The 27,315-nt window shown below is 54.3% G+C and overlaps 1 protein-coding gene across 2 annotated transcripts in view; it reads right to left on the minus strand.

Annotated features, from left to right (window-relative positions):
• Positions 1 to 27,315, minus strand: part of acin1b (apoptotic chromatin condensation inducer 1b) — a 54,498-nt gene that overhangs the window by 17,220 nt on the left and 9,963 nt on the right. For both annotated transcript variants that reach the window (XM_085984308.1, XM_085984307.1), the window contains exons 2-7: positions 25,901 to 26,027; positions 19,500 to 19,542; positions 12,234 to 12,367; positions 11,660 to 11,827; positions 7,260 to 7,392; positions 3,812 to 3,957 (exon numbers count right to left, since the gene is read on the minus strand). In XM_085984308.1, the coding sequence (XP_085840434.1) occupies positions 3,812 to 3,957; positions 7,260 to 7,392; positions 11,660 to 11,827; positions 12,234 to 12,367; positions 19,500 to 19,542; positions 25,901 to 26,027 (751 nt within the window). The remainder of the gene's footprint in view (positions 1 to 3,811; positions 3,958 to 7,259; positions 7,393 to 11,659; positions 11,828 to 12,233; positions 12,368 to 19,499; positions 19,543 to 25,900; positions 26,028 to 27,315) is intronic.

Genomic DNA, 27,315 nt, shown 5'->3' on the forward strand with positions numbered 1-27,315 from the left:
CCGTGTGAAGCAACAAACCCTGTTGCTTAGCAACAGCTTCAAAACAGTCGGCGCAGCTTGCAAGCGTCTCTGTAGCGGAGCAACAGCTTCAGCTAGACGCTTGCAGAGCCAGGAATGGAGGAAAAAAAGCAACGAAAAGTTAAAAAAAAAAAAGTTATCTGAACCGACTCCTGAATTTGGCCGGCGGATAGAGCATTCCGGAGATTTAACCTCCGTTTAAACAAAAGCTTCCTGTACTAGGTGTATTCTATAGGCCAACAACTGGTGGGAAAGATATGGAGGAGCAAATTTGCAGAGAAATTAGAGAGAGATGCAAGAACTATAAAGTAGTGATGGTGTGGAGATGCCGGAGTTGGACTGGGGTGGACAAATGTAAGAAGTCACACAACACCAGGTTATAGTCCCAACAGCTTTATTTGAAATCACAAGCTTTCGGAGCGCTGCTCCTTCGTCAGGCTGTGATTTCCAGCAAAAAAAATGTTTTTTTTGTCTGTTTTTTGTTTTTCATACAGACCCCAGCATCTGACCCCTTGTGACCCCACCTCATTGTTCTTTGATGTAATGTTTTCCTGACTGACCTGTTTGGACACCATTCACACCTTTGATCGCTGTGATCATCTCTCTGCCGAGGTGTGATAAATGGCAGTTAGAAAGATTACCTGTAATCATCTGACAGTATTCTCTGACTATATATGCTGTGTCTATATGCATCTCTCCACTTCACCTGACGAAGGAGCAGCGCTCCGAAAGCTTGTGATTTCAAATAAAACTGTTGGACTATAACCTGGTGTTGTGTGACTCCTTACATTTATAAAGTAGTGATGATAACGGGGGACTTCAACTATCCTAATATAGACTGGGATAGTAATAGTGTAAAGGGCAGAGAGGGGGAAGATTTGCTGAAGTGTGTTCAGGAGAACTTTCTTGATCAGTATGTTTCTGGCCCAACGAGGAAGGAGGTATTGCTGGATCTGGTTCTAGGAAATGAGGTAGGTCGAGTGGAGCAAGTGTCAGCAGGTGAACATTTAGGGAAGAGTGATCATAATATCATAAGGTTTAGATTAGCTATGGAAAAGGACAGGGAGCAATCTAGAGGAGGGCCAATTTCAATAGGATGAGAATGGGTGTGGCCCGGGTAAATTGGAATAAAAGATTGGCAGGCAAAACTGTAATGGAACAATGGGCTGTCTTTAACGAGGAAATAGTTTGGGTACAGTCGAGGTACATTCCCACTCGGGGGAAAGGCAGGGCAACTAAAGTCAGAGCTCTCTGGATGACAAAAGAGATAGCGAGTAAGATGAAGCAGAAAAAGAGCTCGTATGACAGATGTCACGTTGAGAACACATCTGAGAATCAGGCTGAATATAGAAAGTTCAGAGGAGAAGTGAAAAAGAAAATAAGAGGGGTAAAGAGAGGATATGAGAATAGAATGGCAGCTAACATAAAAGGGAATCCAAAAGTCTTCTATAGGCATATACAGGAAACTTTGTGCTATCCGGAGGTGAGCTATCTGGCAACCTGGAGCCACCGGCAAAAATCAGCAGCCGTTTTTTATTCTTTTTGTTTGTTTTTTTTGCTTTGTTTGAACAGTCAAGCTGTGCAAGGTCTGTAGCTATAGCAACAGCTTCAGCTACAGAGCTTGCAGGCCACACCCGAGTGTTTAGAAGCTGTTGCTAAGCAACAGTGTTTGTTGTCAAATACGGAGATAAGAATCTCCGTATCTCTCAACACTAACTCTGGAGAGTACGGCAGTTTTGAGGCAACGGCAGCAGCTCGCTCCCGTGGGTGCCGGATAGCACAAAGTTTCCTGTAAATAGCAAACAGGTAGTAAGAGGAGGGGTGGGGCCGATTAGGGACCAAAAAGGAGACCTACGCATGGAGACAGAGGGTATGGCTGAGGTACTAAATGAGTACTTTGCATCTGTCTTCACCAAGGAAGAGGATGCTGCCATAGACATAGTGAAGGAGGAGGTAGAGGAGATACTGGAATGGATTAAAAAATGATAGAGGCTGTACTTAAAGTAGATAAATCAACAGGACCAGACGGGATGCATCCTTGGATGCTGAGGGAAGTGAAGGAAGAAATTGCGGAGGTACTGGCCGTAATCTTCCAATCCTCCTTAGAAACGGGGGTGGTGCCAGAGGACTGGAGAATTGCAAATGTTACACCATTGTTCAAAAAAGGGTGTAAGGATAAACCCAGCAACTACAGGCCAGTCAGTTTAACCTCGGTAGTGGGGAAGCTTTTAGAATCAATAATCAGGGACAAAATTAACAGTCATTTGGACAAGTGTGGATTAATTAAGGAAAGCCAGCACGGATTTGTTAAAGGCAAATCGTGTTTAGCCAACTTGATCCGAGTTTTTTGATGAGGTAACAGAGAGGGTTGATGAGGGCAATGCGGTTGACGTAGTGTACATGGATTTCCAAAAGGCGTTCGACAAAGTGCCACATAATAGGCTTGCCAGCAAAGTTGAAGCCCATGGAATAAAAGGGACAGTGGCAGCATGGATACGGAATTGGCTAAGTGACAGGAAACAGAGAGTAGCGGTGAACGGTTGTTTTTCGGACTGGAGGAAGGTATACAGTGGTGTTCCCCAGGGGTCGGTTCTAGGACCACTGCTTTTCTTGATATATATTAATGACTTGGACATGCGTGTACAGGGCACAATTTCAAAATTTGCAGATGACACAAAACTTGGAAGTATAGTGAACAGTGAGGAGGAGAGTGATAGACTTCAAGAGGACAGAGACAGGCTGCTGGTGGAATGGGCGGACACGTGGCAGATGAAATTTAACACAGAGAAGTGCAAAGTGATACATTTTGGTAGAAAGAATGAAGAGAGGCAAGAGGGGCAGCACGGTGGCATAGTGGTTAGCACTGTTGCCTCACAGCGCCAGGGACCCGGGTTCGAATCCGGCCTCGGGCGACTGTCTGTGTGGAGTTTGCACATTCTCCCCGTGTTTGCGTGGGTTTCCTCCGGGTGCTCCGGTTTCCTCCCACAGTCCAAAGATGTGCGGGTTAGGGTGATTGGCTATGATAAATTGACCCTTAGTGTTAGGGGATCAGGTGGGATATGTGTCGGTGCAGGCTCGATGGGCCGAAATGGCCTCTATCTGCACTGTGGGGTTTCTGTAAGCTAAAGGGTACAATCCTAAAGAGGGTGCATGAACAGAGAGACCTGGGGGGTATATGTGCACAAATCGTTGAAGGTGGCAGAGCATAGAGGTATAGAGCACAAAAGCGTGGAAATAATGATAAACCGTTATAAAACACTGGTTCGGCCCCAACTGGAGTATTTTGTCCAATTCTGGGCACCGCACTTTGGGAAGGATGTGAAGGCCTTAGAGAGGGTGCAGAAAAGATTGACGAGAATGGTTCCAGGAATGAGGGACTTCAGTTATGTTGATAGACTGGAGAAGCTGGGGTTGTTCTCCTTCGAGCAGAATTGATAGAGGTGTTCAAAATTATGAGGGGTCTGGCCATAGTAGATAGAGAGAAACTATTTGCATTGGCAGTGTTGAGAACTAGAGGGCACAGATTCAAGGTGATTGGCAGGAGAACCAAAGGCGACAGGAGGAAAAACTTTACTCAGCGAGTGGTTAGGATCTGGAATGCGCTACCTGAAAGGGTGGTGGAGGCAGACTCAATCGTGGCTTTCAAAAGGGAGTTGGATAAATACCTGAAGGGAAAGAATTTGCAGGGCTACGGGGAAAGAGCGAGGGAGTGGGACTAACTGGATAGCACTTTCAAAGTGCCGCCACAAGCACGATGGGCCGAATGGCCTCCTCCTGAGCTGTTCTAACTCACCAGGTTGCAGACGTGCACGATGTTGTTGGTTTTCCCCCGGGGCGGTGAGGGATTCTGGGTCGAACGCACTGGGTCATCGATCGTCACCGACATCCCCGACTTCTGCTGGCTGATAGAGCGTCGGACCACCGTCTCACTCGGTGTCACTGGGGAGGGGGGGGGGGGGGGGGAGAGAGAGAGAGAGAGAGTCAGACAGAGAGAGTCAGAGAGAGAGAGAGAGAGGCAGTCAGAGAGAGAGAGAGGCAGTCAGAGAGAGAGAGAGTCAGAGAGAGAGAGAGTCAGAGAGAGAGAGAGAGAGAGAGGCAGTCAGAGAGAGAGAGAGAGAGAGAGGCAGTCAGAGAGAGAGAGGCAGTCAGAGAGAGAGAGAGGCAGTCAGAGAGAGAGAGAGGCAGTCAGAGAGAGAGAGAGGCAGTCAGAGAGAGAGAGAGGCAGTCAGAGAGAGAGAGAGGCAGTCAGAGAGAGAGAGAGGCAGTCAGAGAGAGAGAGAGGCAGTCAGAGAGAGAGAGGCAGTCAGAGAGAGAGAGAGGCAGTCAGAGAGAGAGAGAGACAGTCAGAGAGAGAGAGAGTCAGAGAGAGAGAGAGTCAGAGAGAGAGAGAGAGAGAGAGAGGCAGTCAGAGAGAGAGAGGCAGTCAGAGAGAGAGAGAGGCAGTCAGAGAGAGAGAGAGGCAGTCAGAGAGAGAGAGAGGCAGTCAGAGAGAGAGAGAGGCAGTCAGAGAGAGAGAGGCAGTCAGAGAGAGGGAGGCAGTCAGAGAGAGAGAGGCAGTCAGAGAGAGAGAGGCAGTCAGAGAGAGAGAGGCAGTCAGAGAGAGAGAGACAGTCAGAGAGAGACAGTCAGAGGCAGTCAGAGAGAGAGAGGCAGTCAGAGAGAGAGAGAGGCAGTCAGAGAGAGAGAGGCAGTCAGAGAGAGAGAGGCAGTCAGAGAGAGAGAGGCAGTCAGAGAGAGAGAGGCAGTCAGAGAGAGAGAGGCAGTCAGAGAGAGAGAGAGAGTCAGAGAGAGAGAGAGTCAGAGAGAGAGAGAGAGAGAGAGGCAGTCAGAGAGAGAGAGAGGCAGTCAGAGAGAGAGAGAGGCAGTCAGAGAGAGAGAGAGACAGTCAGAGAGAGAGAGAGAGTCAGAGAGAGAGAGTCAGAGAGAGAGAGAGAGAGAGAGGCAGTCAGAGAGAGAGAGAGGCAGTCAGAGAGAGAGAGAGGCAGTCAGAGAGAGAGAGAGGCAGTCAGAGAGAGAGAGAGGCAGTCAGAGAGAGAGAGGCAGTCAGAGAGAGAGAGGCAGTCAGAGAGAGAGAGGCAGTCAGAGAGAGAGAGGCAGTCAGAGAGAGAGAGGCAGTCAGAGAGAGAGAGGCAGTCAGAGAGAGAGAGGCAGTCAGAGAGAGAGAGGCAGTCAGAGAGAGAGAGAGGCAGTCAGAGAGAGAGAGAGGCAGTCAGAGAGAGAGAGGCAGTCAGAGAGAGGGAGGCAGTCAGAGAGAGAGAGGCAGTCAGAGAGAGAGAGGCAGTCAGAGAGAGAGAGGCAGTCAGAGAGAGAGAGACAGTCAGAGAGAGACAGTCAGAGGCAGTCAGAGAGAGAGAGGCAGTCAGAGAGAGAGAGAGGCAGTCAGAGAGAGAGAGGCAGTCAGAGAGAGAGAGGCAGTCAGAGAGAGAGAGGCAGTCAGAGAGAGAGAGGCAGTCAGAGAGAGAGAGGCAGTCAGAGAGAGAGAGACAGTCAGAGAGAGACAGTCAGAGAGAGACAGTCAGAGAGAGAGAGAGACAGTCAGAGAGAGAGAGACAGTCAGAGAGAGAGAGACAGTCAGAGAGAGAGAGACAGTCAGAGAGAGAGAGACAGTCAGAGAGAGAGACAGACAGTCAGAGAGAGAGACAGTCAGAGAGAGAGAGAGACAGTCAGAGAGAGAGAGAGAGAGAGACAGTCAGAGAGAGAGAGAGAGACAGTCAGAGAGAGAGAGAGAGAGAGACAGTCAGAGAGAGAGAGACAGTCAGAGAGAGAGAGACAGTCAGAGAGAGAGAGAGACAGTCAGAGAGAGAGAGAGACAGTCAGAGAGAGAGAGAGACAGTCAGAGAGAGAGAGAGACAGTCAGAGAGAGAGAGAGACAGTCAGAGAGAGAGACAGTCAGGCAGAGAGACAGTCAGGCAGAGAGACAGTCAGGCAGAGAGACAGTCAGGCAGAGAGACAGTCAGGCAGAGAGACAGTCAGGCAGAGAGACAGTCAGGCAGAGAGACAGTCAGGCAGAGAGAGAGAGAGAGACAGTCAGAGAGAGAGAGAGACAGTCAGAGAGAGAGAGACAGTCAGAGAGAGAGAGACAGTCAGAGAGAGAGAGACAGTCAGAGAGAGAGAGAGAGACAGTCAGACAGAGAGAGACAGTCAGACAGAGAGAGACAGTCAGACAGAGAGAGACAGTCAGACAGAGAGAGAGAGAGAGAGAGAGAGAGAAACAGTCAGACAGAGAGTGAGTCAGAGAGAGAGAGACAGTGAGAACAGGACAGTGAGAGAGAGAGAGAGAGAGAGACGGGGACAAAGTATTAACATTTTATGCAGTGGCAGGTCAGTGCGGCGCTCTGTGAATCGGATGACGTGCGGTTTTATACCGACAGACACTTAAAAGACCGTGTCAAACGGTGTATAATTCTACTGCTGAGGAGATACCGTGTCTTCCCACCCGCCACAGCCCAAGGTCACCAACCCCAATCACTGTTAAGTAAACACTGGAGGAGATCAGCGAGGTCTCAATTGCACTCTGGCGAGGCAATTTTGCAACTCTTGATCGTTTGTAATGTAGATGCCAGTGTTGTAGCTGTACTGGAACAGCTTGGCTAGAGGCGCGGCTAGTTCTGGAGCACAAGTCTTCAGCACGATAGCCGGGATGTTGTCGGGGCCCGTAGCCTTTGCTGTATCCAGTGCGCTCAGCCTTTTCTTGGTATCACGTGGAGTGAATCGAATTGGCTGAAGACTGGCTTCTGTGAAGGTGGGGACCTCGGGAGGAGGCCGATATGGATCATCCACTCGGCACTTCTGGCTGAAGATAGTTGCAAACGCTTCAGCCTTGTCTTTTGCACTCACGTGCTGGGCTCTACCATCATTGAGGATGGGGATGTTCATGGAGCCTCCTCCTCCCGTTAGATGTTTAATGGTCCACCACCATTCACGACTGGATGTGGCGGGACTGCAGAGCTTTGATCTGATCCGTTGCTTGTGGGATCGCTTGGCCCTGTCTATAACATGCATGTAGTCCTGTGTTGGAGCTTCACCAGGTTGGCACCTCATTTTCCAGGTACGCCTGGTGCTGCTCCTGGCATGCTCTTCTATACTCATTGAACTCGGGTTGGTCGCCTGGGTTGATGGCACGGACTGCAGCAGTATAAGGCGGCGGCTCACCACCAGCTCCTCAAGGGCAGCAAATGCCAGCCTTGCCCACAGCGTTCTAGTGTTAGAAAACCCCCCTGCTGGTGAAGGGCCGTGCTCACCTTTTTTGACCTCAGGCTCGCATGTGGGCACGACCACGGGCTCGACAGGGGCCACTTCAGGCTCCTTAATCATCTCCTCCTCCTCCTCCCGTTCATCCTCCTTCCCATTCTCCTGACCCTCGGGAGGGACCACCTGGGGAGAGGGAGAGAGTGATCAAAAATCAATCCAAATAGAAATCCCAATTAGCATTTGGCTCAAAATTTTCAAATCAGTAATTGAACCAATTGCACTCTATGGCAGTGAGGTCTGGGGACCACTAACACAACAAGATTTTGCAAAATGGGACAAACACCCAATTGAGATCCTACATGCGGAATTCTGTAAAAGTATCCTCCGGACTCAAAGGAAAACAGTAAACAACGCATGCAGGGCGGAACTAGGCCAATACCCATTAATAATCACTATCCAAAAAAGAGCCACCAAATTTTGGAATCACCTACAAATGAGCAACCCCCAATGCTATCACTACGACGCCCTGAAATGCCAAGAGCTGACCATAAAGAAGAATACCCTCAGTCAACTAGTCCTGGGACTCAATAAAGTAACTAATAACAATACTAACAATAACCAGTCCCAGGACAGTGACAGGGTAACACAAAGAATTCGACCCAACACAATCGTTGCTAAGCAAAAGGAAAAATATCTGTCATATTGGGCAGAAACAACAAAAACCCAAAGCAAACTCAATTGCTACTTGGCCCTAAACAGACAATACAACATAGCTGATTACCTGACCATGGTAAAGGATAACAAACTGAGAAGAACCTTGACAAGGTACAGACTTAGCGAACATAGCCTAGCGATCGAAAAAGGCAGACACAGGCAGACCCGGCTGCCAAGAGAGGACAGGATATGCTCTCACTGCAGTCAGGGAGTGGTGGAGACAGAGATGCACTTCCTCACAGCTTGTGGAAAATATCAGGGCATCAGGGAGAATTTCTACCAAAAATTCTCACAAATATGCCCTGAATTCAGAAATCTGAATGACAACCAAAAACTCCCATTCCTACTGGGGGAGGAGAGAAGCTGTGTAACACTGGCGGCACACTATGTTACAGCTTGCCATGAACAGAGGGACAACCAGTAAACTAAGACAAGAGTATATATAAACAAGGCGAAAATATATTTATAAACTCAGGGATATACCTGTTTATACACTGTATGAATGGAACCGCGTTTATGTGTTCAACCATAAATGTATTTTGATGCTTTGGCAACATAAGATGTACCTTATCATGCCAATAAAGCGATTTGTATTGTATTGTATATTGAGTGTGGGGGGGGGGGAAAGAGAGAGAGGGAGGGGGGGGGAAGAGAGAGGGAGGGGGGGGAAGAGAGAGGGGAGGGGGGGAGAGAGAGGGGGGGGAGAGAGAGAGAGGGAGGGGGGAGAGAGAGAGGGAGGGGAGAGAGAGAGGGAGGGGAGAGAGAGAGGGAGGGGGGGAGAGAGAGGGCGGGGGGGAGAGAGGGGGCGGGGGGGGAGAGAGGGGGCGGGGGGGAGAGAGAGGGCGGGGGGGAGAGAGAGGGCGGGGGGGAGAGAGAGGGAGGGGGGGAGAGAGAGGGGGGGGGGGAGAAAGAGGGAGGGGGGAGAGAGAGAGGGAGGGGGGGAGAGAGAGGGAGGGGGGGAGAGAGAGGGAGGGGGGGAGAGAGAGGGAGGGGGGAGAGAGAGGGAGGGGGGAGAGAGAGGGAGGGGGGAGAGAGAGGGAGGGGGGAGAGAGAGGGAGGGGGGAGAGAGAGGGAGGGGGGGAGAGAGAGGGAGGGGGGGAGAGAGAGGGAAGGGGGGGAGAGAGAGGGAAGGGGGGGAGAGAGAGGGAAGGGGGGGAGAGAGAGGGAAGGGGGGGAGAGAGAGGGAAGGGGGGGAGAGAGAGGGAAGGGGGGGAGAGAGAGGGAAGGGGGGGAGAGAGAGGGAAGGGGGGGAGAGAGAGGGAAGGGGGGGAGAGAGAGGGAAGGGGGGGAGAGAGAGGGAAGGGGGGGAGAGAGAGGGAAGGGGGGGAGAGAGAGGGAAGGGGGGAGAGAGAGGGAAGGGGAGGAGAGAGAGGGAAGGGGGGGGAGAGAGAGGGAAGGGGGGGAGAGAGAGGGAAGGGGGGGAGAGAGAGGGAAGGGGGGGAGAGAGAGGGAAGGGGGGGAGAGAGAGGGAAGGGGGGGAGAGAGAGGGAAGGGGGGGAGAGAGAGGGAAGGGGGGGAGAGAGAGGGAAGGGGGGGAGAGAGAGGGAAGGGGGGGAGAGAGAGGGATGGGGAGAGAGAGGGAGGGGGGGGAGAGAGAGGGAGGGGGGGAGAGAGAGGGAGGGGGGAGAGAGAGGGAGGGGGGAGAGAGAGGGAGGGGGGAGAGAGAGGGAGGGGGGAGAGAGAGGGAGGGGGGAGAGAGAGGGAGGGGGGGAGAGAGAGGGAGGGGGGGAGAGAGGGAGGGGGGAGAGAGAGGGAGGGGGGAGAGAGAGGGGGGGGGGAGAGAGAGGGAGGGGGGGAGAGAGAGGGAGGGGGGGAGAGAGAGGGAGGGGGGGGAGAGAGAGGGAGGGGGGGAGAGAGAGGGAGGGGGGGAGAGAGAGGGAGGGGGGGAGAGAGAGGGAGGGGGGGAGAGAGAGGGAGGGGGGGAGAGAGAGGGAGGGGGGGAGAGAGAGGGAGGGGGGGAGAGAGAGGGAGGGGGGGAGAGAGAGGGAGGGGGGGAGAGAGAGGGAGGGGGGGAGAGAGAGGGAGGGGGGGAGAGAGAGGGAGGGGGGAGAGCGAGGGAGGGGGGAGAGCGAGGGAGGGGGGAGAGCGAGGGAGGGGGGAGAGCGAGGGAGGGGGGAGAGAGAGGGAGGGGGGGAGAGAGAGGGGAGGGGAGACAGTCGCACACAAGTTGAGCAAAGTAACACTGAATACAATGAACTCCCGCTGAGTTCTGTGTTTGACCCCCTCCCTCGATTCGAGGTTCCAAAAACTCCCCTGCCCCCTCTCCACCTCCCCGCCGATCCCCCCCAGTGGAGGCACAGGGTGCTCACTCCCTGCAAGGGGACGGGGAGCAGTTGGAATGAACCAGCTCTAACGCCTCTACCAGAGCATTCCCCACCGGCTGGGGAATGGCGGGGAGGGGAGGGGCCATGGGAATGTCTGGCGGGGAGGGGCGACGGTCACCTGGGCGATGGGATGGAATGGGGGTTATGGGATGGAATGGGGGTTACCGGGGTGACGGTACGGGGCAGAGGCTGAGATGGGAGTTACCTTGGTGACGGTGTGGGGGTGATGGGATGGAACGGGGGTTACCGGGGTGACGGCGCGTTTGGGGCGGGGGGTACCTGGGGATGGGTTGGGGGTTACCAGGGTTACGGCGCATTTGGGGCGCAGGGGGGGGGAGGTTTAGCTGGGGGATGGGATGTGTTGGGATGGGAGATCGGATTGGGGTTACCGGGGGGATGGGGTGGGGGTTACTGGGGGATGGGATGTGTTGGGATGGGATGTGTTGGGATGGGAGATCGGATTGGGGTTACCGGGGAATGGGATGGGGGTTACCAGGGAATGGGATGGGAGTTACCAGGGAATGGGATTGGTGTTACCAGGGAATGGGATGGGAGTTACCAGGGAATGGGATTGGTGTTACCGGGGAATGGGATGGGATGTGTTGGGATGGGGGTTACCGGGGAATGGGATGGGGGTTACTGGGGAAATGCGATGTGTTGGGATGGGATGGGATGGGGGTTACCGGGGAATGGGATGGGGGTTACTGGGGAATGGGATGGGGGTTACTGGGGAATGGGATGTGTTGGGATGGGATGGGATGGGGGTTACCGGGGAATGGGATGTGTTGGGATGGGGGTTACCGGGGAATGGGATGGGGTTTACCGGGGAATGGGATGGGGGTTACCGGGGAATGGGATGGGGGTTACCGGGGAATGGGATGGGGGTTACCGGGGAATGGGATGGGGGTTACCGGGGAATGGGATGGGGGTTACCGGGGAATGGGATGGGGGTTACCGGGGAATGGGATGGGGGTTACCGGGGAATGGGATGGGGGGTTACCGGGGAATGGGATGGGGGGGTTACTTGGGAATGGGATGGGGGGTTACCGGGGAATGGGATGGGGGTGACTGGGGAATGGGATGTATTGGGATGGGATGGGGGTTACCAGGGAATGGGATGTGTTGGAATGGGATGGGGGTTACCGGGGAATGGGATGGGGGTTACCGGGGAATGGGATGGGGTTTACCGGGGAATGGGATGGGGGGTTACCGGGGAATGGGATGGGGTTTACCGGGGAATGGGATGGGGGTTACCGGGGAATGGGATGGGGGTTACCGGGGAATGGGATGGGGGTTACCTGGGAATGGGATGGGGGGTTACCGGGGAATGGGATGGGGGGTACTGGGGAATGCGATGTGTTGGGATGGGATGTGTTGGGATGGGGGTTACCGGGGAATGGGATGGGGGTTACCTGGGTAACTGTGCGCCGGATCTTCAGCCCCTTGTCATGTGGATCCTCCTCATTCCTCTCGCTCTCGTCCTCGGAGATTCGTGCATCGTCCGGGTGCAGATCCACCACGGCCTCCTGGCCTTGGGCCTGCCCCTGGCCCACCGGGGGCTTGATGTCTGGTATCAGGCTCTGCGAAGGAAGGAAAGGGCAGGGTGGGGTGGTGGTCAGAGCGCGGCTGGAGACCCATTCCCACAGAACCCACAAGAATGAGCACCCCCACCGCCCCTCCCACCCCCCACCGTGGTCCCTCAGACTACCCACCCCCTCCCCCGAGGAACCCCCCCAGACTGACGCCGCCCACTCCCGAGGAAGCCCCCCACCCCAAAGAAACCCCCCAAGACTGACCCCCCCCTCCCCCCGAGGAACCACTCAGACAGACCCTCCCCCAAACTAACGGCGCCTACTCCAGAGGAACCCCCACCCAGACTGACCCCCCCCCCGCCCCCGAGAAACCCTATCTGACCCGAGGGAAGGAGAAGGGGGAGGAGGGAGCGGGAAAGAGCAGGAAGGAAGAGAATGACGGTGCATCCCTTACCTTGAGCGAGTCTGTGGTGATGCTGATGGAGGGCTTTTTCTGCGTGGCGACTGTACTGGAGCCCCAGCGCCGTTTGCGAGCTGGGTGGCTGACGTCACATTCCCCACTGCCTGGAGGGGGGACTTTACTGGCAGCTAACAGGAAAGCAAGGGTCAGCATGTCAATCGGTACGGATGGGTCACCCTCGGATCCGAGCACAGCCTGCATCCCCATCTCGGAAAGTCACATCTAACCAGCCCAGGACTGGTACAGCACGGGGTTAGATACAGAGTAAAGCTCCCTCTACACTGTCCCATCAAACACTCCCAGGGCAGGTACAGCACGGGTTAGATACAGAGTAAAGCTCCCTCTACACTGTCCCATTATACACGCCCAGGACTGGTACAGCACGGGGTTAGATACAGAGTAAAGCTCCCTCTACACTGTCCCATCAAACACTCCCAGGGCAGGTACAGCACGGGTTAGATACAGAGTAAAGCTCCCTCTACACTGTCCCATCAAACACTCCCAGGGCAGGTACAGCACGGGTTAGATACAGAGTAAAGCTCCCTCTACACTGTCCCATCAAACACTCCCAGGGCAGGTACAGCACATGTTAGATACAGGGTAAAGCTCCCTCTACACTGTCCCATCAAACACTCCCAGGGCAGGTACAGCACGGGTTAGATACAGAGTAAAGCTCCCTCTACACTGTCCCATCAAACACTCCCTGGGCAGGTACAGCACGGGTTAGATACAGAGTAAAGCTCCCTCTACACTGTCCCATCAAACACTCCCAGGACAGGTACAGCACGGGTTAGATACAGAGTAAAGCTCCCTCTACACCGTCCCATCAAACACTCCCAGAGCAGGTACAGCACGGGTTAGATACAGAGTAAAGCTCCCTCTACACTGTCCCATCAAACACTGCCAGGGCAGGTACAGCACGGGTTAGATACAGAGTAAAGCTCCCTCTACACCGTCCCATCAAACACTCCCAGGGCAGGTACAGCACGGGTTAGATACAGAGTAAAGCTCCCTCTACACTGTCCCATCAAACACTCCCAGGGCAGGTACAGCACGGGTTCGATACAGAGTAAAGCTACCTCTGCACTGTCCCATCAAACACTCCCAGGGCAGGTACAGCACGGGTTAGATACAGAGTAAAGCTCCCTCTACACTGTCCCATCAAACACATAGAAACATAGAAGATAGGAGCAGGAGTAGGACATTCGGCCCCTCGAGCCTGCTCCGCCATTCAATGAGATCATGGCTGATCATCCAAATTCAGTACCCTGTCCCTGCCTTCTCCCCATATCCCTTGATCCCTTTAGCCTTAAGAAATATATCCAACTCTTTCTTGAATATATTTAATGAACTGGCCTCCACCGCCCTCTGTGGCAGAGAATTCCACAGGTTCACCACTCTCTGGGTGAAGAAATCCCTCCTCATTTCAGTCCTAAATGGCTTACCCCTTATCCTTAGACTATGACCTCTGGTTCTGGACTCCCCGGCCATCAGAAACATCCTTCCTGCATCTAGTCTGTCCAGGCCTGACAGAATTTTATAGGTTTCGATGAGATCCCCTCTCAATCTTCTAAACTCCAGTGAGTATAAGCCCAATTGACACAATCTCTCCTCATACGTCATTCCTGCCATCCCAGGTATCAGCCTGGTGAATCTTCGCTGCACTCCTTCCATGGCAAGAACGTCCTTCCTCAGGTAAGGCGACCAAAACTGCACACAATACCCAAGGTGTGGTCTCACCAAGGCCCTGTACAACTGCAGTAAGACATCCTTGTTCCTGTACTCGAACCCTCTCGCTACGAAGGCCAACACACCATTTGCCTTCTTAACCGCCTGCTGCACCTGCATGCTTACCTTCAGCGACTGGTGCACAAGGACACCCAGGTCTCTTTGCACTTCCACTTCTCCCAATCTATTGCCATTCAAATAATAATCTGCCTTCCTGTTTTTGCCACCAAAGTGGATAACCTCACATTTATCCACATTATAGTGCATTTGCCATGTTTCTGCCCAATCACCCAACCTGTCCAAATCGTACTGGAGTTTCACGACATCCTCCTCACAGCTTACCCTCCCACCCAGCTTTGTGTCGTCCCAGGGCAGGTACAGCACGGGTTAGATACAGAGTAAAGCTCCCTCTACACTGTCCCATCAAACACTCCCAGGGCAGGTACAGCACGGGTTAGATACAGAGTAAAGCTCCCCCTATACTGTCCCATCAAACACTCCCGGGGCAGGTACAGCACGGGTTAGATACAGAGTAAAGCACCCTCTACACTGTCCCATCAAACACTCCCAGGGCAGGTGCAGCACGGGTTAGATACAGAGTAAAGCTCCCCCTACACTGTCCCATCAAACACTCCCAGGGCAGGTACAGCATGGGTTACATACAGAGTAAAGCTCCCTCTACACTGTGCCATCAAACACTCCCAGGGGCAGGTACAGCACGGGTTAGATACAGAGTAAAGCTCCCTCTACACTGTCCCATCAAACACTCCCAGGGCAGGTACAGCATGGGTTACATACAGAGTAAAGCTCCCTCTACACTGTGCCATCAAACACTCCCAGGGGCAGGTCCAGCACGGGGTTAGATACAGAGTAAAGCTCCCTCTACACTGTCCCATCAAACACTCCCAGGGCAGGTACAGCACGGGTTAGATACAGAGTAAAGCTCCCTCTACACTGTCCCATCAAACACTCCCAGGGCAGGTACAGCACGGGTTAGATACAGAGTAAAGCTCCCTCTACACTGTCCCATCAAACACTCCCGGGGCAGGTACAGCACGGGTTAGATACAGAGTAAAGCACCCTCTACACTGTCCCATCAAACACTCCCAGGGCAGGTACAGCACGGGTTAGATACAGAGTAAAGCTCCCTCTACACTGTCCCATCAAACACTCCCGGGGCAGGTACAGCACGGGGTTAGATACAGAGTAAAGCTCCCTCTACACTGTCCCATCAACACTCCCAGGGCAGGTACAGCACGGGTTAGATACAGAGTAAAGCTCCCTCTACAATGCCCCAAAGGGTGAAAGAATAGTGACTCAACCCTTTGCTCTATCGTCCCAAGACGATTTGTAAACCGCGTGCAGTATCCCCCGGTGAATATTCGGGTGTGTGTGAAGGCATCACAGACTGCCTGAACCCCACTTTCCCCGCCAGTCTTTGTACCTTGCCTATTCTTCCCCCTCCCTTCTCTCGCTCAGCTGGGCACTGAGGGTTACCTGTAGCCCACGCCCCCACCTCTCTGACTCGGTACAGTGCACATGGATCCCAGGTCCCCACTGCAGTCAATCGGGGGGATGCTGGTGCTGCTTTCGCCTCTCTGTATGTGCGCGCATGTGTTTGCGCAGAGGGAGCCCCTGTACCAAATCTTAGGGCTGTGTGGACTTGCATTTATATAGCGCCTTTCACCACCTCAGGACGCCCCAATGCGATTTACAGCCAATGAAGTACTAACATTGAAACATGGAAGATAGCAGGAGTAGGCCATTCGGCCCCTCGAGCCTGCTCCACCATTCAATGAGATCATGGCTGACCATCCAAATTCAGTACCCTGTCCCTGCTTTCTCCCCATATCCCTTGATCCCTTTAGCCTTAAGAAATATATCCAACTCCTTCTTGAATATATTTAATGAATTGGCCTCCACCGCCTTCTGTGGTAGAGAATTCCACAGGTTCACCACTCTCTGGGTGAAGAAATTCCTCCTCATTTCAGTCCTAAATGGCTTACCCCTTATCCTTAGACTATGACCCCTGGTTCTGGACTCCCCGGCCATCAGAAACATCCTTCCTGCATCTAGTCTGTCCAGGCCTGACAGAATTTTATAGGTTTCGATGAGATCCCCTCTCAATCTTCTAAACTCCAGCGAGTATAAGCCCAATCGACCCAATCTCTCCTCATACGTCATTCCTGCCATCCCAGGTATCAGCCTGGTGAATCTTCGCTGCACTCCTTCCATGGCAAGAACGTCCTTCCTCAGGTAAGGCGACCAAAACTGCACACAATACCCAAGGTGTGGTCTCACCAAGGCCCTGTACAACTGCAGTAAGACATCCTTGTTCCTGTACTCGAACCCTCTCGCTACGAAGGCCAACACACCATTTGCCTTCTTAACCGCCTGCTGCACCTGCATGCTTACCTTCAGCGACTGGTGCACAAGGACACCCAGGTCTCTTTGCACTTCCACTTCTCCCAATCTATTGCCATTCAAATAATAATCTGCCTTCCTGTTTTTGCCACCAAAGTGGATAACCTCACATTTATCCACATTATAGTGCATTTGCCATGTTTCTGCCCAATCACCCAACCTGTCCAAATCGTACTGGAGTTTCACGACATCCTCCTCACAGCTTACCCTCCCACCCAGCTTTGTGTCGTCCCAGGGCAGGTACAGCACGGGTTAGATACAGAGTAAAGCTCCCTCTACACTGTCCCATCAAACACTCCCAGGGCAGGTACAGCACGGGTTAGATACAGAGTAAAGCTCCCCCTATACTGTCCCATCAAACACTCCCGGGGCAGGTACAGCACGGGTTAGATACAGAGTAAAGCACCCTCTACACTGTCCCATCAAACACTCCCAGGGCAGGTGCAGCACGGGTTAGATACAGAGTAAAGCTCCCCCTACACTGTCCCATCAAACACTCCCAGGGCAGGTACAGCATGGGTTACATACAGAGTAAAGCTCCCTCTACACTGTGCCATCAAACACTCCCAGGGGCAGGTACAGCACGGGTTAGATACAGAGTAAAGCTCCCTCTACACTGTCCCATCAAACACTCCCAGGGCAGGTACAGCATGGGTTACATACAGAGTAAAGCTCCCTCTACACTGTGCCATCAAACACTCCCAGGGGCAGGTCCAGCACGGGGTTAGATACAGAGTAAAGCTCCCTCTACACTGTCCCATCAAACACTCCCAGGGCAGGTACAGCACGGGTTAGATACAGAGTAAAGCTCCCTCTACACTGTCCCATCAAACACTCCCAGGGCAGGTACAGCACGGGTTAGATACAGAGTAAAGCTCCCTCTACACTGTCCCATCAAACACTCCCGGGGCAGGTACAGCACGGGTTAGATACAGAGTAAAGCACCCTCTACACTGTCCCATCAAACACTCCCAGGGCAGGTACAGCACGGGTTAGATACAGAGTAAAGCTCCCTCTACACTGTCCCATCAAACACTCCCGGGGCAGGTACAGCACGGGGTTAGATACAGAGTAAAGCTCCCTCTACACTGTCCCATCAAACACTCCCAGGGCAGGTACAGCACGGGTTAGATACAGAGTAAAGCTCCCTCTACACTGTCCCATCAACACTCCCAGGGCAGGTACAGCACGGGTTAGATACAGAGTAAAGCTCCCTCTACAATGCCCCAAAGGGTGAAAGAATAGTGACTTAACCCTTTGCTCTATCGTCCCAAGACGATTTGTAAACCGCGTGCAGTATCCCCCGGTGAATATTCGGGTGTGTGTGAAGGCATCACAGACTGCCTGAACCCCACTTTCCCCGCCAGTCTTTGTACCTTGCCTATTCTTCCCCCTCCCTTCTCTCGCTCAGCTGGGCACTGAGGGTTACCTGTAGCCCACGCCCCCACCTCTCTGACTCGGTACAGTGCACATGGATCCCAGGTCCCCACTGCAGTCAATCGGGGGGATGCTGGTGCTGCTTTCGCCTCTCTGTATGTGTGCGCATGTGTTTGCGCAGAGGGAGCCCCTGTACCAAATCTTAGGGCTGTGTGGACTTGCATTTATATAGCGCCTTTCACCACCTCAGGACGCCCCAATGCGATTTACAGCCAATGAAGTACTAACATTGAAACATGGAAGATAGCAGGAGTAGGCCATTCGGCCCCTCGAGCCTGCTCCACCATTCAATGAGATCATGGCTGACCATCCAAATTCAGTACCCTGTCCCTGCTTTCTCCCCATATCCCTTGATCCCTTTAGCCTTAAGAAATATATCCAACTCCTTCTTGAATATATTTAATGAATTGGCCTCCACCGCCTTCTGTGGTAGAGAATTCCACAGGTTCACCACTCTCTGGGTGAAGAAATTCCTCCTCATTTCAGTCCTAAATGGCTTACCCCTTATCCTTAGACTATGACCCCTGGTTCTGGACTCCCCGGCCATCAGAAACATCCTTCCTGCATCTAGTCTGTCCAGGCCTGACAGAATTTTATAGGTTTCGATGAGATCCCCTCTCAATCTTCTAAACTCCAGCGAGTATAAGCCCAATCGACCCAATCTCTCCTCATACGTCATTCCTGCCATCCCAGGTATCAGTCTGGTGAATCTTCGCTGCACTCCTTCCATGGCAAGAACGTCCTTCCTCAGGTAAGGTGACCAAAACGGCACACAATACTCAAGGTGTGGTCTCACCAAGGCCCTGTACAACTGCAGTAAGACATCCTTGTTCCTGTACTCGAACCCTCTTGCTACGAAGGCCAACACACCATTTGCCTTCTTAACCGCCTGCTGCACCTGCATGCTTACCTTCAGCGACTGGTGCACAAGGACACCCAGGTCTCGTTGCACTTCCCCTTCTCCCAATCTATTGTTGTTCAGATAATAATCTGCCTTCTTGTTTTTGACACCAAAGTGGATAACCTCGCATTTATCCACATTATACTGCATCTGCCCAATCACCCAACCTGTCCAAATCATACTGGAGTTTATCGGCATCCTCCTCACAGCACACACGCCCACCCAGCTTTGTGTCGTCTGCAAACTTGGAGATATTACATCTAGTTCCCTCGTCCAGATCATTAATATATATTGTGAATGATCCCTCCTTTTTGAAGAGTAGTCACTGTTGTAATGTAGGAAACGCAGCAGCCAATTTGCGCACAGCAAGCTCCCACAAACAGCAATGTGATAATGACCAGATCATCTGTTTTTCGTGATGTTGGTTGAGGGATAAATGTCGGCCCCAGGACACCGGGGAGGACTCTCCCCCTGCTCTTCTTCGAAAGAGTGGCCGTGGGATCTTGTACGTCCCACCCGAGAGGTTTAACCTCCGGCAGTGCAGCGCCCACTCAGCACTGCAGTCGAGTGTCGGCCTAGATTTTTGTGCTCAAGTCTCTGGAGTGAGACTTGAACCCACAACCTTCTGACTCAGAGGCGAAAGAGTGCTACCCACTGAGGCATGGCTGACACTGCTTTGGGACCAGGTGCGGCCAGCCAATTGTACGCAGAGAGCTGGGGGGGGGGGGGGGGCGCCAACGCAAACGGAAAGATAAGCACGAGGTACTCACAAACCACCGAGATCTTCCTCTTGAAAGCTTTCGGGACCGCGTTCTGGAAAAGAAACAAGACCCCCGAAGGAAACGGGGAGCGTGAGACTCGCCGGAGGAGGTGGGGGGAAACTGAACCGCGGGAAAAGCACCAGCCCCACCACCACCACCCCCCCCCCGCCCGCCCCGTCCCCCACCACCCGGCAACACGTCGCGAGCAGACCGGCGGAGAGGAGAACAGCACTCACCACCCAACACCGCCCCCACCCCAATCACATGCGCCTTCAGAAAGTGCCAAGATCAGGCACTCACAGGATCGATACGCGGCAGGGTATCAGTGACCCCCCCCCCCCCCAATGCAGAACAGGCTTGAGGGGCTAAATGGCCTACTCCTGTTCCTATTTCCCCCCTCCCCACTACCCTCCACCACCCCTCACACTCAAAATTGGCCAATCAGTTGTGCTGGATTGCGCCAACTACTGGTAGAAATGGACATTTCGACCCCAAGCAACCCCTTGTATTCACCAGCTCAGGTGCGCCCCCTCCAAAGGCTATCCTTCTAAAAAGGATAGGTCTCATATTTCCGATTTCTCCCCCCCCCGCCTCCCCCAGGAAGGTTACACCATTATGGACCCCAAGCCCTCGCCCATGGGCTGCTCTTGAATGCTAACAGTCCTGGGTGACTGCCGCACGAGTCAAAGCTCGGTACCCGGGTCAATCCCGCGACCTATAACCCCAGGCCTCTTCTCGCCAGCCCCCCCTTTCTCAATGTACAGGAAACTCTCGATTTACCGGCAAAATTCAGGAGTAGGTTCAGCTAAGTTTTACTTCATATTCGTGGCCGTTCCTGGTTCTGTGGCTGTGTAGCCGGGGTTCCTGCACCTGTTGCTAAGCAACAGGGACGCCTGGATCTTGCGGCCGTGGTTCCTGCACCTGTTGCTAAGCAACAGGGACGCCTGGATCTTGTGGCCGGGGTTCCTGCACCTGTCGCTAAGCAACAGGGACGCCTGGCTCTTGTGGCCGGGGTTCCTGCACCTGTCGCTAAGCAACAGGGACGCCTGGCTCTTGTGGCCGGGGTTCCTGCACCTGTTGCTAAGCAACAGGGACGCCTGGATCTTGTGGCCGGGGTTCCTGCACCTGTTGCTAAGCAACAGGGACGCCTGGGTCTTGTGGCCGGGGTTCCTGCACCTGTTGCTAAGCAACAAGGAAGCTGGGATCTGTTGCTGTGTACGCCGGTCCCGTATAAAAAAAAGTTTCCTGTACAGCCCTCCCGGGACTTGTTCTAACCGTGTCGGCATGGGTCAGGGGTCAGACCAGCATTCAGCCCTCGTAGGTTCACGTTTGGGGGGGCGGGGGGGGGGGCGGTTGGGGGACTGACAAGGCCTCTCGCCCAACAACCCTAAAACGGCAGGGGGCAGGGCCTCGTCAGAAGAGGGATGGAGCGGAAAGACTTTCCCGCAGGCAGCCCAGCTCGGGGACACTGTTGCGTGCATCGCTGATCACCGTGCGCGGAGTTCGAGGACAGTCAGCAATCGACTGAACGGCCAATGAAGCTCGGACACCGACCCCCCTCCCCCACCACCCCGCGATTTGACCCCCCACAGCTCCCCGAGGGCGCGAGGTCAGCGACCCACTGTCAGGGTCCCAGAGAGGGGTGAAAGGTCCTCCCAGGTTCACGTCCGGTGCTGTTCTCTCTCCGCGATGTGGTCTTCAACGCCCCGCCCCCACGCCCCATTAGTCAGGTCGGTATTCTACGCTCCCTTGTTAATGCCGAGTATCCAATCAGTTTACACCTCCCGCCGCCCTCCGTAACTCAAAAGCTTTATAATTCGGCTGAAAATTAATGCTTTAAAGCAGTTTTGTGTTTTTTTTTAAACATAAAAAATATTTTCCGTCGAAATAAATTTTACACACGAAGTAATTTTTTTTTTTTTTTTTTAAAGAAAAATAATAAAAGAGAACTTATGAAATGACAAATGGTCCAGGTACCCTTTCACACCTGGTCTTCAGTGCAACGCCTTGGCTAGCACCCAATCGCACTCCTGTGTACTGTGTCTGGGCAACAGTCCAAACAGAGTGGGCCCTCACTGTTAGGTGGTGTAGTGAGATGTGAGTTTAACGGTCGATGAGGGAGGTGAGGCGAGGCGAGGCGAGGCGCGACTCTCAAAAAAGAAACCAGTTCCAAGTGTTACAGAGCAGCTGCTCGAGTACAGAATGTCCCAGTGCATCGTGACAACGCACGCGCCGCAACCCCCAGTCTGCTTCCGGTCGTGCCCCACTGACTCTGGGCAACAACCTAACCATCGGCTCCGAGCCATTTTCGTTTGGGTCGGGAGGGGGGGGCGGCGGGGAAAACGAGAATCGAGTCCGCAGGTCGATCTGTCCCTGTGCTGCTGTTTTTGTTGGATAGCCAGTGTCACGAAGCCCTCTCGTTTAATGGCGGAGGGAGACGTTCCTGATCGTCTTCGGGAGGGGTGCGGGTCGCTTTGATGTGAAATACGTTGGCTGGTTTTTCAGGTTAGCCCTCCCCCGCTCTGCTCCAGCATGTTCGACGGCCGCCCCTCCCCACCACAACACTGGTCCAGACAGAGTGCTGGGGGGAGCAATCGAGGCACAAGTTCGAATCCAGAAGCACCTCGAGTGTTAACGGCCAAGCAGCGAGCATCATCCTGCACATGCTCATGTCTCCAGTCTCTCTCTGTAGTTACAGCTTTACGTCACTCCAAGCCAGCAACTCTCTGGAGGACAGTTCAGATCTCCTGAGAGTGGGTTTGGCAGCCCCGCTCTCTCTCTCGTTTCTCCTTTGTCTCTTTGTGCGACCGATCCTCTCCCGAGTTTCCAGCATTTGTTTGCGTCTCCCGCTCCTGCTTCGATTCAGCCTGTACTCGCAGACGCACAGACGAGACGAGACGGCTGAAGAAATCAGGCTGTGGGGCAGAGGGGCGTTGCGTAGTTTGAAGAAGCGACTATACTCTAGCCAACCAGTTGAAACGGTTCATATTGTGGTCCTTGTTTCCGTCTCTCCCTCGGGACACGCGTCCCCGCTAATCCACGTTACATCCAGCTGGGAAAACGAGAGACGGCGAGAGGCGTTCGCGCGTCTCCGAGACCTCTGGGGGGGGAAGCACACGGAAACGCCCGCAGTCCTTCGAACGCAGTCGGTTGTTCCGCCGAGCGAAGGCGTGGAAGAAACGTCCGCCCTGCTCGGTCGTCGGATCACTCCCCTCCCGCCGTTTCGACGGGCGGGTTAAACGCAAGGAGTCCCGGTGGTTTGTTTTCTTTCTCTCTCGGATCGCCACAACGCGCGACAACCCGACGACTGTCTCTCCGCGCCGTCCGCGCGATTCCGTCCTTTGGGGGGGGGGGGGGGGCCCCCCCCTCCGCCTGCGATCTCACGGAAGACGTCGCCACTTTTCTTTCCCCCCGGCAACCTTCTCCTTCGCAAACACGCCCCACCCCCTCTCCTCCTGCGTGAGGGGGGGGCGGGCCTCTCGGCTGCCCGCGGAGCAGTAGGAGGCGGCTGTGTTTGTGTGTAGGACGGGTGGTTGGGGGTAGGTGGAATCGCGCACACACACCTCTCTCTCTCTCTCTGAACGTGCAGGGAGCTCTGCCCTGATTGGGTAACGTGCTCACGTGGTGTAAGTCCAACGGGGTGGTCATAGGAGGAGTCATGGGACTTATCTGGGGCTAATGTGGTAACAGCATACACAGTATTGTTGACAGGTTTGGTCAGGATTGTGAAGGAGCACCATTCAACAAAGCACCAGCACTTTCCTCAGCACCCTGCAGCAAAGCATTCGACAGTAAACGGCCAAGCAGCAAAAGCTGCTGCCCGCACGGGGTGGGGGGGGGGGGGGGGCGAAATCGGACCAGCAAGCACTCTATCACCGGCCCTCCCGTTAGCTGGCATGGGATCTGGGGGCGCACTGGGGTCTGCGGGCTGCACATGGGGAGATGGAGGTAGTGGGGGGGGGGGGGGGGGGGTAAACAGCACGGCTCCAGGCGGCCAGGGTTCTTGCTCCTGGCAGCTAGACAGGTTGGGTGATTGGGCAGATGCAGTATAATGTGGATAAATGCAAGGTTATCCACTTTGGTGGCAAAAACAGGAAGGCAGATTATCTGAACGGCAATAGATTGGGAGAAGGGGAAGTGCAACGAGACCTGGGTGTCCTTGTGCACCAGTCACTGAAGGTAAGCATGCAGGTGCAGCAGGCGGATAAGGCGGCAAATGGTATGTTGGCCTTTGTAGCGAGAGGGTTCGAGTACAGGAACAAGGATGTCTTGCTGCAGTTGTACAGCGCCTTGGTGAGACCACACCTTGAGTATTGTGTGCAGTTTTGGTTGCCTTATCTGAGGAAGGATGTTCTTGCCATGGAGGGAGTGCAGCGAAGATTCACCAGACTGATACCTGCGATGGCAGGAATGACGTATGAGGAGAGATTGGGTCGATTGGGCTTATACTCGCTGGAGTTTAGAAGAATGAGAGGGGATCTCGTTGAAACTTATAAAATTCTATCAGGACTAGACAGACTAGATGCAGGAAGGATGTTCCCGATGGTCGGGGAGTCCAGAACCAGGGGTCACAGTCTAAGGATAAGGGGTAAGCCATTTAGGACAGAGATGAGGAGGAATTTCTTCACCCAGAGAGTGGTGAGCCTGTGGAATACTCTACCACAAAAGGCAGTGGAGGCCAATTCATTAAATATATTCAAGAAGGAGTTGGATATATTTCTTAAGGCTAAAGGGATCAAGGGATATGGGGAGAAGGCAGGGACAGGGTACTGAATTTGGATGATCAGCCATGATCTCATTAAATGGCGGAGCAGGCGCGAGGGGCCGAATGGCCTACTCCTATCTTCTATGTGACCCCTGCAGACTGTATCGTATAGTCTGCTGACACTCTGGCTGAGCTCACACATGGAAGGACAGGACCTGGGATGTGGGCGTCGCTGGCAAGGTCAGCATTTATTGCCCATTCCTGATTGCCCTCGAGAAGGTGGTGGTGAGCCGCCTTCTTGAAACACTGCAGTCCGTGTGGTGAAGGTACTCCCACAGCGCTGTTAGGGAGGGAGTTCCAGGATTTTGACCCAGCGACGATGAAGGAACGGCCGATATATTTCCAAGTCAGGATGGTGTGTGACTTGGAGGGGAACTTGCGCCTGCTGCCCTTGTCCTTCTAGGTGGAAGAGGTCGCGGGTTTGGGAGGTGCTGCCGAAGGAGCCTTGCTGAGTTGCTGCAGTGCATCTTGTAGATGGTACACACTGCAGCCATGGTGCGCCGGTGGTGGAGGGAGTCAATGTTTAAGGTGGTGGACGGGGTGCCAATCAAGCGGGCTGCTTTATCCTGGATGGTGTCGAGCTTCTTGAGTGTTGTTGGAGCTGCACTCATCCAGGCAAGTGGAGAGTATTCCATCACACTCCTTACTTGTGCCTTGTGGATGGTGGAAAGGCTTTGGGGAGTCAGGAGGCGAGACACTCGCCGCAGAAGACTCTTGGATCAGGCAGCTAGCACCAGTGGCACCCGGAGCCCAGCACTGGTATTTGTGGGGAGAGGCCAGGGCTGGGCCGGGGGAAGGCTTGCTCCACATCCCCCGGGTAAGGGTATAATTGGACGGACTGCGGGAGAGCCAAAGGGGCGGAGAGCGGGAGGGGCTTCAATGGGACACGTCAGTGACGCAATGAAGCCCCAGCACCAGCCACAAAAGGGGTCAGCGGGTGAGGTGAAGCAAGTCAAACTGCAGGCTCAGCACCGCAGAGCCCCACACACAAGAGCAGGAAAGGTCCAGGCTCCACCCCCGGCCTGCACGGAGTGAGCCGGTCTCACAGCGTCAAGAGCTCAGGTGTGCGCCCTACCCAAAACCAGGACTGAGACCGCCCCGCCCCGCCTCCCCGCCCTTGTCAACATCCGGGAATACAGTGAAGGATACAAGTATTTGACGGGGAAAAATACGCAGGGCGATGGAGAAAGAGCAAGGGGGAGTGGGACTAATTGGATCGCTCTTTCAAAGAGCCGGCACAGGCAGGAATGGCCTCCTTCTGTGCTGAGGCATTCTATGACGCCGTCTGCTGGCGGGGAGAGGAGAGGAATGGGAAGGTATTGAAGGAGCAGAGGAGGGCAGTTCAATCCCGCCTCTCTCTGCTCAGTGCCTGCTGGTCCATCTGGCTTAATTAATCCCCCCGCACTCATGACCGCCCCCCAGCCCCGCATCCTCGCTTTAAAAGCCCGCCCGCGCCCCTTGTATTAAGACAGTAAACTGTAAAATCCCCCTCCCCTGCCCCACTTTACGCAGAATTACGTTACGTTACAAAGAGCGATATTAATGCCTTTTCTAACAATCAGCGGCTCTCGTTATTAATCTGAAGCACGCGTATGCGCCCCTATCCTGCACGCGCTCACCCCGCCACCGCCCCCCACCCTCTCACCTCTTTCTTGTCCCCGTCTGGAAGGCTGTCTTCGCCCCGCTGCGGCTGCTCCTTGGGGTCTGTCGACAGGTCTGCGGGATCGCACTCTGCCGTCGTCTCGTTCTCCATTTCGACGCGTTTCGCTTCACTGCAAGAGGGAAGATGGAATGGGGGGTGGGATGTGGGCGTTAGTGACGTATTAAACACCAGTCTCGTTTACGCCGAGGTGGGGGCAGAGAGACCCGATGCCTCCGAGCCCCTGCGTGATCACCCGCCGACCACACCACCGCCCCCCACAATTTCAACCATGGCTTAGTGGTTCATGGAATCATGGAATAGTACAGCACAGAAGGAGGCCATTCGGCCCATCGAGTCTGCGCAGGTTCCTTCGAAGAGCAATCCAGTTAGACCCACTCCCCCGCTCATTCCCCAAATCCCTGCAATTGTTTCTCCTTCAAGTAATTAGCCAATTCCTCTTCGAAGGCTGCGATTGAATCTGGCTCCACCACATCAGGCAGCGCGTTCCAGGTCACAACAACTCGCCGCGTAAAAAGATTTTCCTCCTGTCGCCTCTGGTGCTTTTGCCAATCACCTTAAATCTGTGTCCTCTGGTTACCGACCCTTCCGCCATTGGAAACAGTTTCTCTTTATTTACTTATTTACTTTATTTTAAGGTTGTGGGTTCAAGTCCCACTCCGGACACTTCAGCGCAAAAATCTAGGCTGACACTCCATTGCAGTACTGAGGGAGCGCCGCACTGTCAGAGGGGCAGTACTGAGGGAGCGCCGCACTGTCGGAGGGGCAGTACTGAGGGAGCGCCGCACTGTCGGAGGGTCAGTACTGAGGGAGCGCCGCACTGTCGGAGGGTCAGTACTGAGGGAGCGCCGCACTGTCGGAGGGGCATTACTGAGGGAGCGCCGCACTGTCGGAGGGGCAGTACTGAGGGAGCGCCGCACTGTCGGAGGGGCAGTACTGAGGGAGCGCCGCACTGTCGGAGGGTCAGTACTGAGGGAGCGCCGCACTGTCGGAGGGTCAGTACTGAGGGAGCGCCGCACTGTCGGAGGGGCATTACTGAGGGAGCGCCGCACTGTCGGAGGGTCAGTACTGAGGGAGCGCCGCACTGTCGGAGGGGCAGTACTGAGGGAGCGCCGCACTGTCGGAGGGGCAGTACTGAGGGAGCGCCGCACTGTCGGAGGGGCGGTACTGAGGGAGTGCCGCACTGTCGGAGGGGCGGTACTGAGGGAGTGCTGCACTGTCGGAGGGGCAGTGTTGAGGGAGCGCCGCACTGTTGGAGGGGCAGTACTGAGGGAGCGCCGCACTGTCGGAGGGGCAGTACTGAGGGAGCGCCGCACTGTCAGAGGGGCAGTACTGAGGGAGCGCTGCACTGTCGGAGGGGCAGTACTGAGGGAGCGCCGCACTGTCAGAGGGGCAGTACT

This window comes from Somniosus microcephalus, chromosome 4 (assembly GCF_052327205.1).
Source record: "Somniosus microcephalus isolate GS21.2 chromosome 4, FLI_Smic_1.0, whole genome shotgun sequence".
In the NCBI taxonomy this organism is placed as follows: domain Eukaryota; kingdom Metazoa; phylum Chordata; class Chondrichthyes; order Squaliformes; family Somniosidae; genus Somniosus; species Somniosus microcephalus.